A 16,086-nucleotide genomic window follows, 5' to 3' on the forward strand; every position below is an offset into this window, starting at 1 on the left:
TGCGTCTACAAGGTTACCACTCAGTTGTGGTCTCTGTACTTCAATCACAGCCCCTGCTCATTCATCTGGGAAATGATGAATGAAGAATGCAAATCTGACAGTCAAACATTAATGGTAGACAAAAATGCTGGAGAAACTTAGTGGGTGAGGCAGCATCTATGGAGCGAAGGAAATAGGCAACGTTTCGGGCTGAAACCCTTCTTCAGACTGATGTAAGGGTGGGGGGGGGGGGGGGGGGGGAAGAAGAAAGGAAGAGGTGGAGACAGTGGGCTGAGGGAGAGCTGAGAAGGGGAGGAGACAGTAAGAACCTGAAATTAGAGAAGTCAATGTTCATACCGCTGGGGTGCAAACTGCACAAGCGAAATATGAGGTGCTGCTCTTCCAATTTCCGGTGGTCCTCACTCTGGCCATGGAGGAGGCCCAGGACAGAAAGGTCGAATTCAGAATGGGAGGGGGAGTTGAAGTGCTGAGCCACCGGGAGATCAGGTTGGTAATTGCGAACTGAGCGGAGGTGTTCTGCGAAGCGATCGCCAAGCCTACGCTTGGTCTCACCGATGTAGAGCAGCTGACATCTAGAGCAGCGGATACAATTGATGAGGTTGGAGGAGGAGCAGGTGAACCTCTACCGTACCTGGAAAGACTGCTTGGGTCCTTGAATGGAGTCAAGGGGGGAGGTAAAGTGACAAGTGTAGCATTTATTGCGGTTGCAAGGGAAAGTGCCCGTAGAGGGGGTAGTTCGGGTGGGAAGGGACGAATTGACCAGGGAGTTACGGAGGAAGCATTCTCTGTAGAAAGCAGACAGGGGAGGAGATGGGAAGCTGTGTCAAGTGGTAGGGTCACGTTGGAGGTGGCAAAAATGACAGAGGATTATTTGTTGTACGTGATGGCTGGTTCATTGTAGGAGCTCATTGTGGACGACGGAAGGTCTAGGGGTGGCACGCACACCCCCATCCATATTAACGGGACGGAGGTGGAACGTGTTTCCAGCTTCAGGTTTCTGGGGGTCAACATCTCTGATGACCTCTCTTGGACCCAGAATACCTCAACACTGGTCAAGAAGGCTCACCAGCATCTCTTCTTCCTGAGGAGACTAAAGAAGGTTCACCTGTCTCCTCAGATTCTGGTGAACTTCTACCGCTGCACCATCGAGAGCATCCTTACCAACTGTATCACAGTATGGTATGGAAACGGCTCTGTCTCCACTGCAGAGGGTGGTGAAAACTGCCCAACGCATCACCGGTTCCTCACTCCCCTCCATTGAGTCTGTCCAGAGCAAGTGATGTCTGCGAAGGGTGCGCAGCATCGTCAAGGACTGCTCTCACCCCAGCCACAGACTGTTTACCCTCCTCCCATCCGGGAGGCGCTACAGGTCTCTCCGTTGCCGGACCAGCAGGTTCAGGAACAACTTCTTCCCTGCGGCTGTTACACAACTTAACTCTGCACCTTGGTGATTGCCAGTCACCCCCCCCACCCCCCCCACCCACCCCCACCCCACCCCCACCCCCCCCACCCCCCCCCCCCCCCCCCCCACACTTCTTCCCGCAGAAGAATTGCACCATTGCTAATGTATGTACATATATATATATGTTGCTGTTCCATTATTCTGTGTTCGCTCTTCTGGGCGAGATGCTAACTGCATTTCGTTGTCTCTGTACTGTACACTGCACAATGACAATAAAGATTGAGAATTCTAAACCTGGCATGAGAGAACGGCCGGGGCTGTACACACAAATTCAATGATCATAGATTAGTTCAGCACAGGGACAGACCCTTGAGCCCACTGAAACCCCAATAGAGATCTCTGCTGAGACACTTCTTGGTATAAGCTCTCAAAAGAGAAACAATTGGAAAATATAATTAGCCCTAATAAACAGAATTCCACTCAGGCTAATAACCACACAATCCAAAGCCTGTATTTTCTGCGTGGGACGACTCCCCTCTTGACTCCCTGAATGTTTCCCACATGGCACAAGTCTGCTGTTTGCTAGAAAACACAGGAGCTGTCTCTTCCCCTCGGTTATCAGGCTTCAGAACTGTCCTTCCATAAGTCAGGGCACTTATCACCTCTACCCCATTGCGGACATTGGACTTTGTCTCTGGAACTGATGCGTTACAATGCTGAGAACTACGGTGCCCTCCATAATGTTTGGGACAAAGTCCCATCATTTATTTATTTGCCTCTGTACTCCACAATTTGAGATTTGTAATAGAAAAAAAATCACATTGCCAGATTTTATTAAAGGCCATTTTTATACATTTTGGTTTCACCATGTAGAAATTACAGCTGTGTTTATACATAGTACCCCCATTTCAGGGCACCATAATGTTTGGGACACATGGAGTCACAGGCATTTTGTAATTGCTCAAGTGTGTTTAATTGCCTCCTTATTGCCGGTATAAGAGAGCTCTCAGCACCTAGTCTTTCCATCACCTTTGGAAAACCTTAATTGCTGTTTAACAACATAAGGATCAAAGTTGTGCCAATGAAAGTCAAAGAAGCCATTATGAGACTGAGAAATAAGGAAACAATAGAATGATCAATGACCACTGTCCGCAGAAGATTTCATGAACAGAAATACAGAGGCTACACTGCAAGATGCAAACCATTGGTTAGCCGCAAAAATAGGATGGCCAGGTTACAGTTTGCCAAGAAGTACTTAAAAGAGTAACTACAGTTCTGGAAAAAGGTCTTGTGGACCAATGAGATGAAGATTAGAGTGATGGCAAGAGCATAGTATGGAGAAGAGAAGTAACTGCCCAAGATGCAAAGCATACCACCTCATCTGTGAAACAAGTTGGTGGGTGGGTGTTATGGCCTGGGCATGTATGGGTGCTGAAGGTACTGGCTCACTTATCTTCATTGATGATACGACTGCTGATGGTAGTAGCATAATGAATTCTGAAGTATATAGACAAATCCTATCTGCTCAAGTTCAAACAAATGGCTCAAAACTCATTGGCCAGCAGTTCATTCTACAGCAAGACAATGATCCCAAACATACTGCTAAAGTAACAGTTTTTCAAAGCTAAAAAATGGTCAATTCTTGAGTGGCCAAGTCAATCACCCGACCTGAACCCAATTGAGCATGCCTTTTATATACTGAAGAGAAAACTCGGGACTAGCTGCCAAAACAAGCATAAGCTAAAGATAGCTGCAATGCAGGCTTGGCAGAGCATCACCAGAGAAGATGAATCGCAGACTTCAAGCAGTCATTGCATGCAAAGGATGTGCAACAAAATATGACTACTTTCATTTACATGACATTGCTGTGTCGCAAACATTATAGTGCCCTGAAATGGGGGCGGGGGGACAATGCATAAACACAACTGTAATTTCTACATGGTGAAACCAAAAGGTATAAAAATGGCTTTTATTAAAATCTGACAATGTGTACCTTCTATTACAAATCTCAAATTGTGGAATACAGAGGCAAATAAATATATGATGGGTCTTTGTCCCACAACATAATGGAGGGTACTGTATACTCTGCACTCTGTATCTTCCCCTCTGCTCTACCTATTATACTTGAGTTTGACTTGATTGCAACAATGTATAGTGTAATCTGATCTGTTTGGACAGCATGCAAAATAAACCTTTTGCTGTACCTCAGTTCACATGACAATACTAAACCAAAACCTCTTCACTTGACTAAACTGTATTCACAATAACTACTGGGTTCACATTTTACTGTTACATTAGCTGTGGCCTTAGTTCCATTTCACAGTAATGTCAGCTGGGTTGTGAAGTTTTTGATGTTTTCCATATGCTCCATTCTGAGAGTATATTTTCAGCTTTTATTGGTGGTTGGCAAATCTGTCAATTTGTTTAAGAAATTACAGTATTGAGGGATCAACGTGTATACTCTAGCACTGTGTTGAGAATATTTTCAAGTAATTTCACAAATTGCCAGACATGTAAGTAATTAAGCCACAAATACTGTAAATAAATGTTGGTCAAAGGCTGTGTTCCCTTTATAGGGCGACTCCCCTATTGACAGAGGTAGAGGAACCAAGAAGTGAAAGACATGGCTTTAAGATGAGGGCGGAAAGATTTAATAACTGCCTGAGGAACAACCTTTTTCACACAGAGGGTGGTAGATGAGGCAGGTACCACAACAGCATTTAAAAGTTATTTGGACAGGTTCATGGATAAGAAAGGTTTAGAAGGATATGGGCCAAATGCAGGCAGGCGGGACTAGCTTAGATGGGGCATCTTGGTCCTGTATGACCCCAATGCTGCTGAAGAGGAAACAATTTGCAGAGTGGCCATTACAATAGTCCTGTTATTATTCCATCATCATAAAATGTGACAAGGGCACCAGCTACTTCATCATCATCCATCTCTCACCTTATACAGTGATACAGTGTGGAAACAGGCCCACACCGGCCAACAATGTCCCAACTACACTAGTCCCACCTGCCCGTGTTTGGTCCATATCCCTCCAAACCTGTCCTATCCATGTACCTGTCTATATGTTTCTTAAATATTGGGATAGTCCCAGCCTCAACTACCTCCTCTGCCAACTTGTTCCATACACCCACCACCCTTTGTGTGAAAATGTTACCCCTCAGGTACCTATTCAATCTTTTCCCCTTCACCTCAAATCTATGTCCTCTGGTCCTCAATTCACCTACTCTGGGCAAGAGACTCTGTGCATCCACCCGATCTATTCCTCTCATGATTTTATACACCTCTATAAGATCACCCCTCATCCACCTGTGCTCCAAGGAATAGAGTCCCAGCCTACTCAACCTCTCCCTATAGCTCAGACTTTCTGGTCCTGGCAACATCCTCATAAATCCTCTCTGTATCCTTTCCAGCTTGACAACATCTTACCTCTAACATGGTACCCAGAACTAAACACAATATTCTAAATGCGGTCTCACCAATGTCTTATACAACTGCAACATGACCTCCCAACCTCTAGACTCAATACTATGACTGATGAAGCCCAATTGCCAAAAGCCTTTTTGACCACCTGTGACTCCACCTTCAAGGAACCATGCACGTACTCCTAGATCCCTCTGTTCTGCAACACACCACAGAGTCCCATTATTCACTGTATAGGTCAGGCCCATGTTAGACTTCCCAAAAAGCAACACCTCACATTTTTCTGTACTAAATTATGACAACCATTCCTCAGCCCACCTGGCTAATCGATCAAGATCCTGCTGCAATCTTTCACAACCATCTTCACTATCTGCAAAACCACCCACTTTTGTATCATCAGCAAACTTGCTAATCCTGCCCTGTATATTCTCATCCAAATCATTGATGTAGATGACAAACAGTAATGGGCCAGCACCGAACCCTGAGGCACATCACAAGTCACAGGCCCCCACTCCGACTGGACCCTGGCCACCCATATTATTAACCATCCTGCTGTAAAACTGATGGGCATGTGACAAAGTTCCGGTTACAGGAACTCAATTTCACCACAGCTCATGAATAGCTGCCCATTGATTCAAAATTTGCACCTCTCCACAAGAGCATTTACAAGTGATATCAGTTTCGCCCTCGTGATCTCTTTTCATTTAACTTTTCTTTTTAAGTGATATCTGTACTGTACTAAAACTTGAGACTGGATTATATATATATTTTAATTTCTACATATTATGCACTCTGTGGCGCTGCAGTAGAGTTGCTGTCTCAGAGGCGGAGACCCGGGTTTCATCCTGACTACGGGTGCTGTCTGTGTGGAGTTTGTACGTTCTCCCTGTAACCGCGGGGGTTTTCCCACACTCTAAAGACGTACAGGTTTGTAGGTTAATTGGGTTTGGTAAAATTGTAAATTGTCCCTAGTGTGTAGGATAGTGCTAGTGTACAGGGATTGTGAATAGAAATCCTGAATCAACGCTGTAAGATTGTTCTGTAAAGGTAAAATGGTTGGCCAGGTCGACTGAAATAAAGAGCATAAAAAGGCTGCTGACCAGGCTTGCTGGAACTTAGGCTGCAGGTATCAGAAAGGGAATACACAATGTCTTGCAGTTACTGCATATTCGTGAATAGGGGATCACCCGCCCCGTCTGACAAGATTGAGGAATACACAATCCCCCTCGCCAGGAAGACTAAGGACTAAGACTAAGGAATGTACTGGTCTGAGATCTAGTGTGGTTCCTCTAACATCTCCTTATATGTACATACCTGTTTTCCTGTATTTTGCGTACGTGTCGGTTCTTTGATGGGGGAGTGTGGGAGGTGCTTAACAGTGGCATTAACATATAAAAAGCATTGCAATTAAGGGCAGACAGCTTGACTCTTTGCCGGGTTGTAACCTGTGTGAAGACTCCTGCTCAATAAACGTACGTTTAAAGTGACCCCGGTGCCTGGTCGATTATTGTCGAAACAACCGATGTGAGAGAAAAACGTGAATCAACATTTGGTGTCAGAAGTGGGATGTTAACCAGCGACTGATCGAGCCGGCGAGTGAATCCACTGGGCGACGGGATCGATGTGAAGGAGGTACCGCCAAGTGAGTAGATTTACTTAAATCTCCTCTTGGTCCTTCCTCGTATCCCGGCGTAGCAGGGTAATTCGCTGACTTGCGTCAGTTGGTGGGACAACATCCGAACGTTCCGGTTGTGGGCACGGGGATAGGGCCGTCTCGAGGATTGTCCTAGTCTGATCGAGCGGATAAAACACCCCGTAGAGGGGGACCGTAGACGGTATATAAGAGGAGTGCACTGGGTATAGGAAGTTAACTAGTATTGAGACGTTAACCGAGACCAAGGTACCCCCATATCTCACAGAAAGTCCGCCTCGAAGTGACTGAGTGAGATACGGCGGAACCAAGGACTCACGGTTAACCCTGAAAAAGTTAACTAGTATTGAGACGTTAACCGAGACCAAGGTACCCCCGTATCTCACAGAAAGTCTGCTTTAAAGTGACCGAGTGAGATACGGTGGAACCAAGGACTCACGGTTAACCCTGAACTATTGGTGTGTAATAGCATAAGTGTATATTGAATCGTCGGATTAAAAAGTATTGAGACGTTAACCGAGACCAAGGTACCTCCGCATCTCACAGAAAGTCCGCCTTAGACTGGTTGTTAAGAGAGGAAATCTTCCACGCGAAGGTCAGGAATTGAAGTGACCGAGTGAGATACGGCGGAACCAAGGACTCACGGTTAACCCTGAAATATTGTTGTGTAATAGTATATGTATAAAAATGGGTAATGGTATGGACACCAGTTGTCACCCGGACCGGCCATTACATCAGCTATGTTTCTTGCATCCAGAAATGGAGGAGACCTTCAGGCGTATGTCGGGAGGACTCATTCATAAACTGGGGAGGGATGAATGGCTTGAAGGGGGTTCCAATGATATGGGTGTGTTGTCAAGGGCCCAGAGTGTAATATGGAAAAAGGATTAAAAAACATTTATATAAAAAGGCCATTCAGTTGTGGATCGATCATTGTAACAGAGAAAAGGCACGGTCTTTAACGGCCAGTTGGCAGAGTAATGCCTTGAAACTAGGAATACCCCTGACCGAGGGGGGTCAGAAGTCGTATGGTGACCGTATTAAAACAGGAATGTAGGCATGCTAAGGAAAGTAAGGATCGTCAGGAGAGAGAGAGACAAAATAAGGCCAAGGTAGATAAAGACTTACGTAAATCGGTGGCTGGCATAGATTTGGGGGGTGACGATGAGGAGGAGGTAGAGGATTATCATTGGGGAGTCCGTGGAGCACCCCTGCTGAACCACTCTGTCCCTGTTGCCAGTCCCTCTGCCCCCGTTGCCAGTCCCGTGTCCGCTCCTCCAATTCCCGCTACCCGATCCAAGATTAAAACTCGCCCTTCACAGGTACCAGTTTCCAAATCTCCCGTACCCTCGCTGAACCCCAGAAGAAGACGGTCCCATTCAGGGGGGACCACAGGGAAGACAGTTGACCCTAGTGCCCCCTCCAGCAGACCGACCTCCTCCGTATTCTCCCGCTGCCCTGCAATCTATCGACTCCGTGGGAGGCAGAACTAAGCTGAACCCCTGGACCAAAACCAGAAAGAATATGGCACAGCAGTGAACTCAATCCCTCTCCTACAGTATACATGGACCAGATTGCCACAGGGCTTTGTAAACTCGCCGACCCTATTATCTCATTGTCTGCAACAGCAATTACAAAACCTGCAGTTACCTGAGGGGTCTGCATTGATCCAGTACGTCGATGAACTTTTAGTGGCCAGTGAAACGGAGGAGCAGAATAGGGAAGCTATAATTTTGTTGTTGAACTTTGTAAAGACATTGGGGTACGTTGTGTCCCCCTCCAAAGTACATGTCGGACAAAAGGAGGTGAAATTCCTCGGAGTCATATTCTCAGCAGATGGCCGTCGGTTGGACGAGAGCCGCACAGACCCCATTTACAGGACACCGCCCCCCACGACAGCCAGGGGAATGCGACAGTGGTTGGGAATGATACCTGACTCTCCAGCAGGACATTACCGTATATTCCTCCCACTCCGTGACCGCCCTACTGGGACAGCTCCAGACCCAGCATTTGACTTCAGCCAGACAAAATAAGTATGAGATCTACCTGTTGAATAATCCCAAGCTACAGTTCCGGCACTGCACTACTATCAACCCTGCTGCGTTTCTCTGCTCTCCTCCTGATCTCCTCGCTCCATGCGACCATAACTGCTTGGAGGCTATTCTCGCGGATAGCGATCAACCTCTAACCTCTCCAGATTTGATCCTCTGTACCGATGGAAGTTCATCCATCGACGAGCAGGGACGCCGTCTATCAGGCTTTGCGGTAATTAAGCAAGATGGACACTTGCTGGATTGTGGCAGTTTTGACCCACCGTTTTCAGCTCAGCAGGCCGAGTTGTTTGCCCTCACCCGAGCCTGTGTCCTCGCAGAGGGGCACTCCGTCAATATTTACACTGACTCCCGATACGCATTTGGAGTCGTTCACGATTTCGGACAGTCATGGAAAAATAGGGGATTCCTCACCTCGACGGGCCATAAGATTGCCAATCAGATCCTGGTCTCTGACCTGTTGAATGCTATCCTTCTGCCCTCTGCAGTAGCCGTAATCAAATGTGCGGCCCACACGACAGGAGATTCCCCGGTCCAAATCGGTAACAGGTTGGCTGACGAAGCGGCTAAGTGTGCTTCACGCGGTAGATTTAAAGTGGTGGGTAGTATGATGAGGCAGGTGAAAAGCCTTTATATGGGCTCGTCTGAATCTGAGAAACCTATGCCAACTATGAATGATGTATTGCACTTACAGGGGGACGCCTCTGTTGATGTTATAATGGAATGGGAGCAGCTGGACTGTCGGAAGGCTGACTCCGGATTGTGACTCACGCCGGCCGGACAGACCTGTATGACAGACCAGTTAGCGACCTGGGTCGTTGATTGCCTACATGTAGCCACTCACTGTGGGGCCACCTTGCTAGTAAATGCTCTCTTACAGGCATGGTGGCATCCTCGACTTAAGGTTTTGGCAGCCCAAACTAGTGCACGGTGCCTCACCTGTGCTACACACAACCCTGGTAAAGGAGTTGTCTGCCAGACAGGTCGTATTCCATTACCTACTGCTCCGTTTGAAACCATACAGATGGATTTTATTGATTTGCCTAAGTGTCAGTGTTATAAACATGTACTTGTTATTGTTGATGTGTTTTCTAGATGGATTGAAGCCTTTCCAACCACTGATTGCACTGCTTCTACGGTAGTGTCTATTTTATTACGGCAGTTTGTTCCTCGCTTTGGGGTTCCACGAGTAAAAAAAATAGCCCCGAGTACCTACGAATGGCTATTACCGTAATCATCAGAGTTTGAATCAAGGGGAAAACTCGGGAGAGTTTGTGAGTAACTCGGGAAAGTGGGAGAGGGCCTTAAGACGACATTGTAACCAATTGCTTAAATGCCAGATTGCTAGATATGTGCTGTGAATTGTGAATGGAAGTACATTCTATCAAGAAATTACATGTCAACAAACGATACAAAACAATTCCTCATATGAATATAGTCTGAAAAATTAGCCCTACCATTAATTTACTGTTCAAATCCAGGCCACACTACACAATGTTTGAATTAACATAGCAACGATTAACCACTACAAGCAACAAAATAATATTGTTAAAATCCAGATGGGAGGGGGTCAGAGAAAATTGTCAGGTTGTGAATGTTGAAAGCAACATAAAGTAATGTTGCTTTCGATCATTTGTCCAATTCTAGCTCAGACTTCTGTTGTGATCTACTTTTTTTTAGTCTATCATTCGAAAACAAACTTTGTCAATCACCAAATTATATGTTTTCAAGCAGGTATGAAATGTATGGTGACGCACAAGGCATTAAATTGTGAGCACAAGGCTGGAAAGATTGGATATTTGAAATGGTGCAGCCAATCTGTAGACAGCAAGGAGCCACTAAGAGCCCTGAATATTACAGCAGAATATACTGTAATGAGAACTGTGAGGTTAACAGCAATCATTGTTATTATGTATGAATCAGACAGAAACATTAGGCTAGCAGAGTAAAGCACAAACATTTGGCTGCTGCTTTCTTCCATATTTGCAAGAAAATTAAATTTTGTGGTGTAAATTTCCTGTACATGCACGCTGGATTAATAACAATTTTTAGTCCAAATAGTCCTTTTGACTGGATGCCATATCTTAAGAATTGGAAATCTATCCCATTGCCACCAAACAAAATGCAAAGGAAGACTTCCATTCCTTTTAACCTTATCGTCATTGGAATTAAAAAAAACTTTTAAAAATCCTCTTCTTTTCATTTCTCAATCCAACCTCTCCCTCAATTTTGATTTCTGTACCTGAATATGCAAAGACAAGCCTTCCAACTGGTCACAGACACAAATTATCTGTTTTTACATTGTTAGATCTGATAGAGATATTGGCCAGGGCAATGACTAGGAAAATTACCAAGTTTTCCTTGACTTTAAAGATACAGCGTGGAAATAGGCCCATCGGCCCCCCAGTGATCACCCCATAACACTAGCACTATCCTACACACTAGGGCCAATTTACAATTTTTACCAAAGCCAATTAATCTACAAACACGTACTTCTTTGGAAGGAAACCAGAGCACCTGGGACCACGCAGTCACAGGGAGAACATGCAAACTCCGTACAAATAACACCCGTAGTCAGGGGCAAAACTGAGGCTCTGGCGCTGTAAGGCCAGCAACTTTACTCCTGCGCCACCGTGCCTCCCCGGATAGCATTATAGGATCTTTTACATCCACTCAAATAGGACTAAAGATCTTTGGCTTTAGATCTCATCCAAACACTGCATCCTTAAAGTGATCAGGACCCGTCATCCAGGCCTGGATAGAATGAATGTGGAGAGGATGTTTCCACTAGTGGGAGAGTCTAGGCCAGGGGTCGGCAACCTACAGCCCCCGGGCCGAATGCGGCCCGTAACCCCAAATCACCTGGCCCGCAGGCAGATTTTTCTTTCCTGTAATCATCCGGCCAGGCTCCCCGAGCAGCGGCCAAGGTCTGTCTGTACCGCATCCTACACAAAGCCGCCGGCACGGCCGCGCACATTCTGTGAACACGTTTAAGAAAGAATTGCAGATGCTGGAAAAATCGAAGGTAGACAAAAATGCTGGAAAAACTCAGCGGGTGAGACATGCAAGGATTGCATGAGGCTGCCTCACCTGCTGAGTTTCTCCAGCATTTTTGTCTACCTTCTGTGAACACGTGATTTGATGCCTGCTATCCGGGGCGGGCTGGGCGTGGGATCCATGTGTACACGTTATAGATGTGGCCCGCCATCTGCTCACTACGCAAAACAAGGTTGTCGACCCCTGGTCTAGGCTCAGAGGCCATAACCTCAGATTAAAAGGACGTCCCTCAAAAAGAAAATAAGGAAGAATTTCTTTAGTCTTAGGTTGGTGAATCTGTGGAATTAATTGCTGCAGACAGCTGTGGAGGCTGTCATTGGATATTTTTAAGGCGGAGATCGACAGATTCTTGATTAGTAAGAAAGAGTGTCAGGGGTTTTGGGGAGAAGACAGGAGAATGGGGTTGAGACGGAAAGATAGATCAGCCACGATTGAATGGCGGAGTAGACCTGATGGGCCAAATGGCCTTTGTTCCTAGAACATATGAAATTAAGTTTGTGGTGGGCTGCCAATCCACAACCTTCTGATTTGAAGTGAAAGTATTATTGACTGAGCCACGGCACTTGCAGAGATACATAATCATTATGCCTATGGAGACACTTTAAGCAGTATTATTCAGTTCTTCAATAAACACAAGCGGTGAAATGGTTTCAAGGAAAATTAACAGCTACTGTCATTCCATTTTAAACAATATACAATAGAAGTTTTACATGCATCTTATATATTACCTCTTTAATCTTCTCTTGCTTTTCTCTCGTTTCTGGATCACCAGGGTCTCCATTATTGATTCCCACCAGTTTTGGAATAGGTACTTGCGGTAACGGTTTGACTTCCCTCTTCTTCGCGTCTTGCGCCACTCGATTTTTCTCTGTTTGAATCTCCGCACGGATTTGATCTTTGGATTTTTTCAGCTTTTCCTTGGCCTCCTCTAGAGCCCTCTCGTGATCTGCCCTGATCATTTTCCGCAGTTGTTCCTCTTCCTCCCTAGGGAATGGATGAAGATTTTAATTTTTCAGTAACAGACTCCTCCACATCAGCGACTTAAGTTAAAATCACCATTTCAGAATCTAAATGTTACAAGCCTAAGATTAACATTATCTTCTCGATATAAGGATACTGCAGATGCTGGTTTAAAAAACAAAAAGACTCAAACTTGCTTAGTTGAGAAAATGCAGTAACTATCAAAATGTATATTTTAAAATTATACCAGTCAAGAGGCAGAAATTCAAAACTTGGCGTCTCATATTTTTAGCCTTCCATCAGATAGGTTACCACATTGTGCACAAAGACAACATCAATGCCTCATGACAGATAGGTCTTTATATGCAAAATATGCAGTTATGCAGCATTCCCAAAATGTGAAGGCAAATACACCCTCAACACATTAGCTTAAATTTTGCATTGATTTGCTACCCAGTGAACTTCCAAAAGCAACATTTTACAGTTAATTATCAATGTAGAATTTTCAATGAAGATAGACACAAAGTGCTGGAGTAACTCAGCGGTTCAGGTCATATCTCTGGAGAAAATGGGTGGGTGACCAGAGGTGCTACCTGACCCGCTGAGTTACTCCAACACTTTGTGTCTATCTTTGTATAAACCAGCATCTGCAGTTCCTTTTCCATATCTTTCAATGAAGATGGGTGTGAAAACCTTAGCTGACAATTGCTCTGGATGTAGACTTAAATTAAGAGTATAAGCAGAGGGTCTAACTAGGATTTGTTTTTAACCTGATGTGGCTTGAAATAAGCATGGGTGGACGAGGCAGGAGGTGGAGAAACCAAGAATGTGAAAAGACTTTGAGGTGATTACAAAGATCTGACAGATTTACAAAAAGACAAAAGTAATTTGAAAAGGAAGCACCAGAGTCCTCAATCAATTCAAGATGACCACGGGCCAGGCAGCATCTCTGGAGAAAATAAATTGACGACGGCTTGGGTCGAGACTCTTCATCAACTATTTATTTTCTCCAGAGATGCTGCCTGACCTGGTGAGTTACTCCAGCATTTTGTGTCTATCTCAAAGTCAACCCTAATGTCACCTCAGAGATATTATATTAACCCCATCCATCCCTTCCCCAGCCTCCCATCAATTAGCTTGTTTTCTCCCTTTCTGTTTTGGCAAAGCATCTAACCTTGACTGTTAACTTTGTTTCTTTCCACACATGCTGTCTAACCTGCTGAGTGGTTCTAACCTTTGTTATTTCATATTTCCAGCAGCTGCAGTTTTATTCTGACTTTAAGCTTGAGAAAATTCCTTTCAATTTCGACTGGATGCCAACAACTGAAATAAAGCTGGAGACCGATATAAGCACCCACTGTAAAGAGTACAATGTCAGTAGTTTAGCTAAACAAAATAGGAGAATAAAATGACTGCAAGACTAACCAGAGCCATCATTAATCAACAATGTTAAAAGCAGGGTTTGAACAACTGAATCAAGTTAATATGGATTTTATTTGGCAACACAATTTCTAGGCCCTGACCACGGGTGAACAAAAGGAGGTAGATTGACTGAACTTTATTGCCTTTCATCACAGTGAGAAATGTTGATTCCACTGTGGTGGATGTTTATGTTAAACTCTATTGTGAATTGTGTTCTTTTTATTCGTATGGCTGTATGGTAACTCAAATATCACTGTAGCAATTGGTGCATGTGACAATAAACGTGAACCTGAACTTGAATTTCTCGATTCCTTGATTAAGAGAACATTTACTGCAGAAAGTCCCAAACAATCAGATTTTCTGAACAATTACTGGTCTCACAATCTAGAGAACGAGAAGGCTTTTTTCAGAATACTTCTTTCTAATGAATGAATGAATGAATGAATGAATGAATACGTTTATTGTCATTGCACAAACTGTGCAACGAAATTCCATTACATCTCCTCCGGTTAAAAAATTACAAACACGACAACCATTAACACATATGTACACTTATTAGTAAAATAATAAATAAGTATTTTAAAAGAGTTTAAAAGAATTTGGCGGCATTTCTTGGAATTACATTTTGCTCTGTTGGAATTTAGCTCTTTTATCGCACATGGGTAGAAACTATTTTTTAGTGTGAGCCTTCAGAGACCTGAATCGCCTCCCAGAGGGTAGCAGAGTAAAAAGGTGGTTGGCAGGGTGGGATGTGTCCTGCTTGATATTTGTGGCCCGGCCCAAGCATTGGGCCCTATATATGTCATCCAAGGAGGGCAGTTGGGCGTTTGTAATGCTCTGCGCAGTTTTTATAATTCCCTGCAGCGCCCTCCTCTCAGCCACAGTACAGCTAGCAAACCACACCAGGATGCCATAGGAGAGGATACTTTCCACGGCGCATCGGTAGAAGGACAGCAGCAGCGGCTGTGAGACGTTTGCTCTCCGCAGAGACCTCAGGAAATACAGCCGCTGATGTGACTTCTTCACGAGAGTGACGGTGTTCATTTGCCATTTGAGGTCCTGGGAGATGTTTATTCCCAGGAACTTAAAGCCGGTGACTCTCTCCACCATGTCTCCTTTGATGTATAAGGGAGCAGGTTCCTCTCTCCTCTTCCTCCTGAAGTCAACGACCAGTTCTTTTGTCTTTGATGGGTTGAGTACCAGGTTGTTTTTGGTACACCAGACAGTCAGTTTTTGGACTTCATCCCTGTAGACAGGCTCGTCGTTGTTGTTTATCAGTCCCACCAGTCGTGTCGTCCGCAAACTTGATGATCCTGTTTGTACTGTGTGTTGGTATACAGTCATAAGTGTATATTGTATACAAGATGGAACTCAGCACACAACCTTGTGGTGCTCCTGTGCTGAGCGTCAGGACTGGGGAGTAATTGGACCCCATCCTGACAGTCTGTGGGCGGTCTGTTAAAAAGTCCTTAATCCATCCGCATGTGTTTGCATTAACACCCAGATCAGACAGTTTGTCCACCACTCTGCTGGGGATGATTGAATTAAATGCAGAACTAAAATCTACAAATAACATCCTCACATATGAGCCAGGACGCTCCAGATGTGTCAGTGCAGAATGTAGAGCTATGTTGATGGCATCCTCCGTTGACCTATTAGCTCTATATGCAAATTGATGCTGATCCAGTGTGGATGGGAGTGAGGACTTAATGTGGGCCAGGACCAGCCGTTCAAAACACTTCATCACCGTTGAAGTGAGAGCAACAGGTCTATAGTCATTCAAGCTGGTAATGGATGTTTTTTTGGGTACAGGCACGATGGTAGCAGTCTTAAAGCATTTAGGGACAGTGCACGTTGACAGAGAGAGGTTGAAGATGTCGCTAAAATCCTCCGCTAACTGGTCTGCACAGTCCCGCAATACTCTCCCTGGAATGCCATCTGGGCCAGCAGCCTTCCTGGGGTTGACCCTGCGGAGTGTTCTTCTGACGTCCTCCGTACTCACAGTAAGTGGCACAGTGAGTGCCAGGTCGTCAGTGCTGGGTGCGGCTGCAGGTGCAGGCTCCGCCTCATTCAGCTCAAAACGGGCGAAAAAATGGTTGAGCTCCTCAGCTAGC

The 16,086-nt window shown here is 45.0% G+C and overlaps 1 protein-coding gene across 1 annotated transcript in view; it reads right to left on the reverse strand.

Annotated features, from left to right (window-relative positions):
- The window catches only part of man1a2 (mannosidase alpha class 1A member 2), a 128,164-nt gene extending 115,569 nt beyond the window's left edge, over nt 1–12,595 (reverse strand). Inside the window, exon 1 of the mRNA XM_033033473.1 lies at nt 12,319–12,595. Within this exon, the coding sequence (XP_032889364.1) occupies nt 12,319–12,549 (231 nt within the window). The 5' untranslated portion in view covers nt 12,550–12,595. The remainder of the gene's footprint in view (nt 1–12,318) is intronic.
- Between the last annotated feature and the right edge of the window lie 3,491 nt (nt 12,596–16,086).

This window comes from Amblyraja radiata, chromosome 14, assembly GCF_010909765.2.
Source record: "Amblyraja radiata isolate CabotCenter1 chromosome 14, sAmbRad1.1.pri, whole genome shotgun sequence".
Classification (NCBI taxonomy): Eukaryota; Metazoa; Chordata; class Chondrichthyes; order Rajiformes; family Rajidae; genus Amblyraja; species Amblyraja radiata.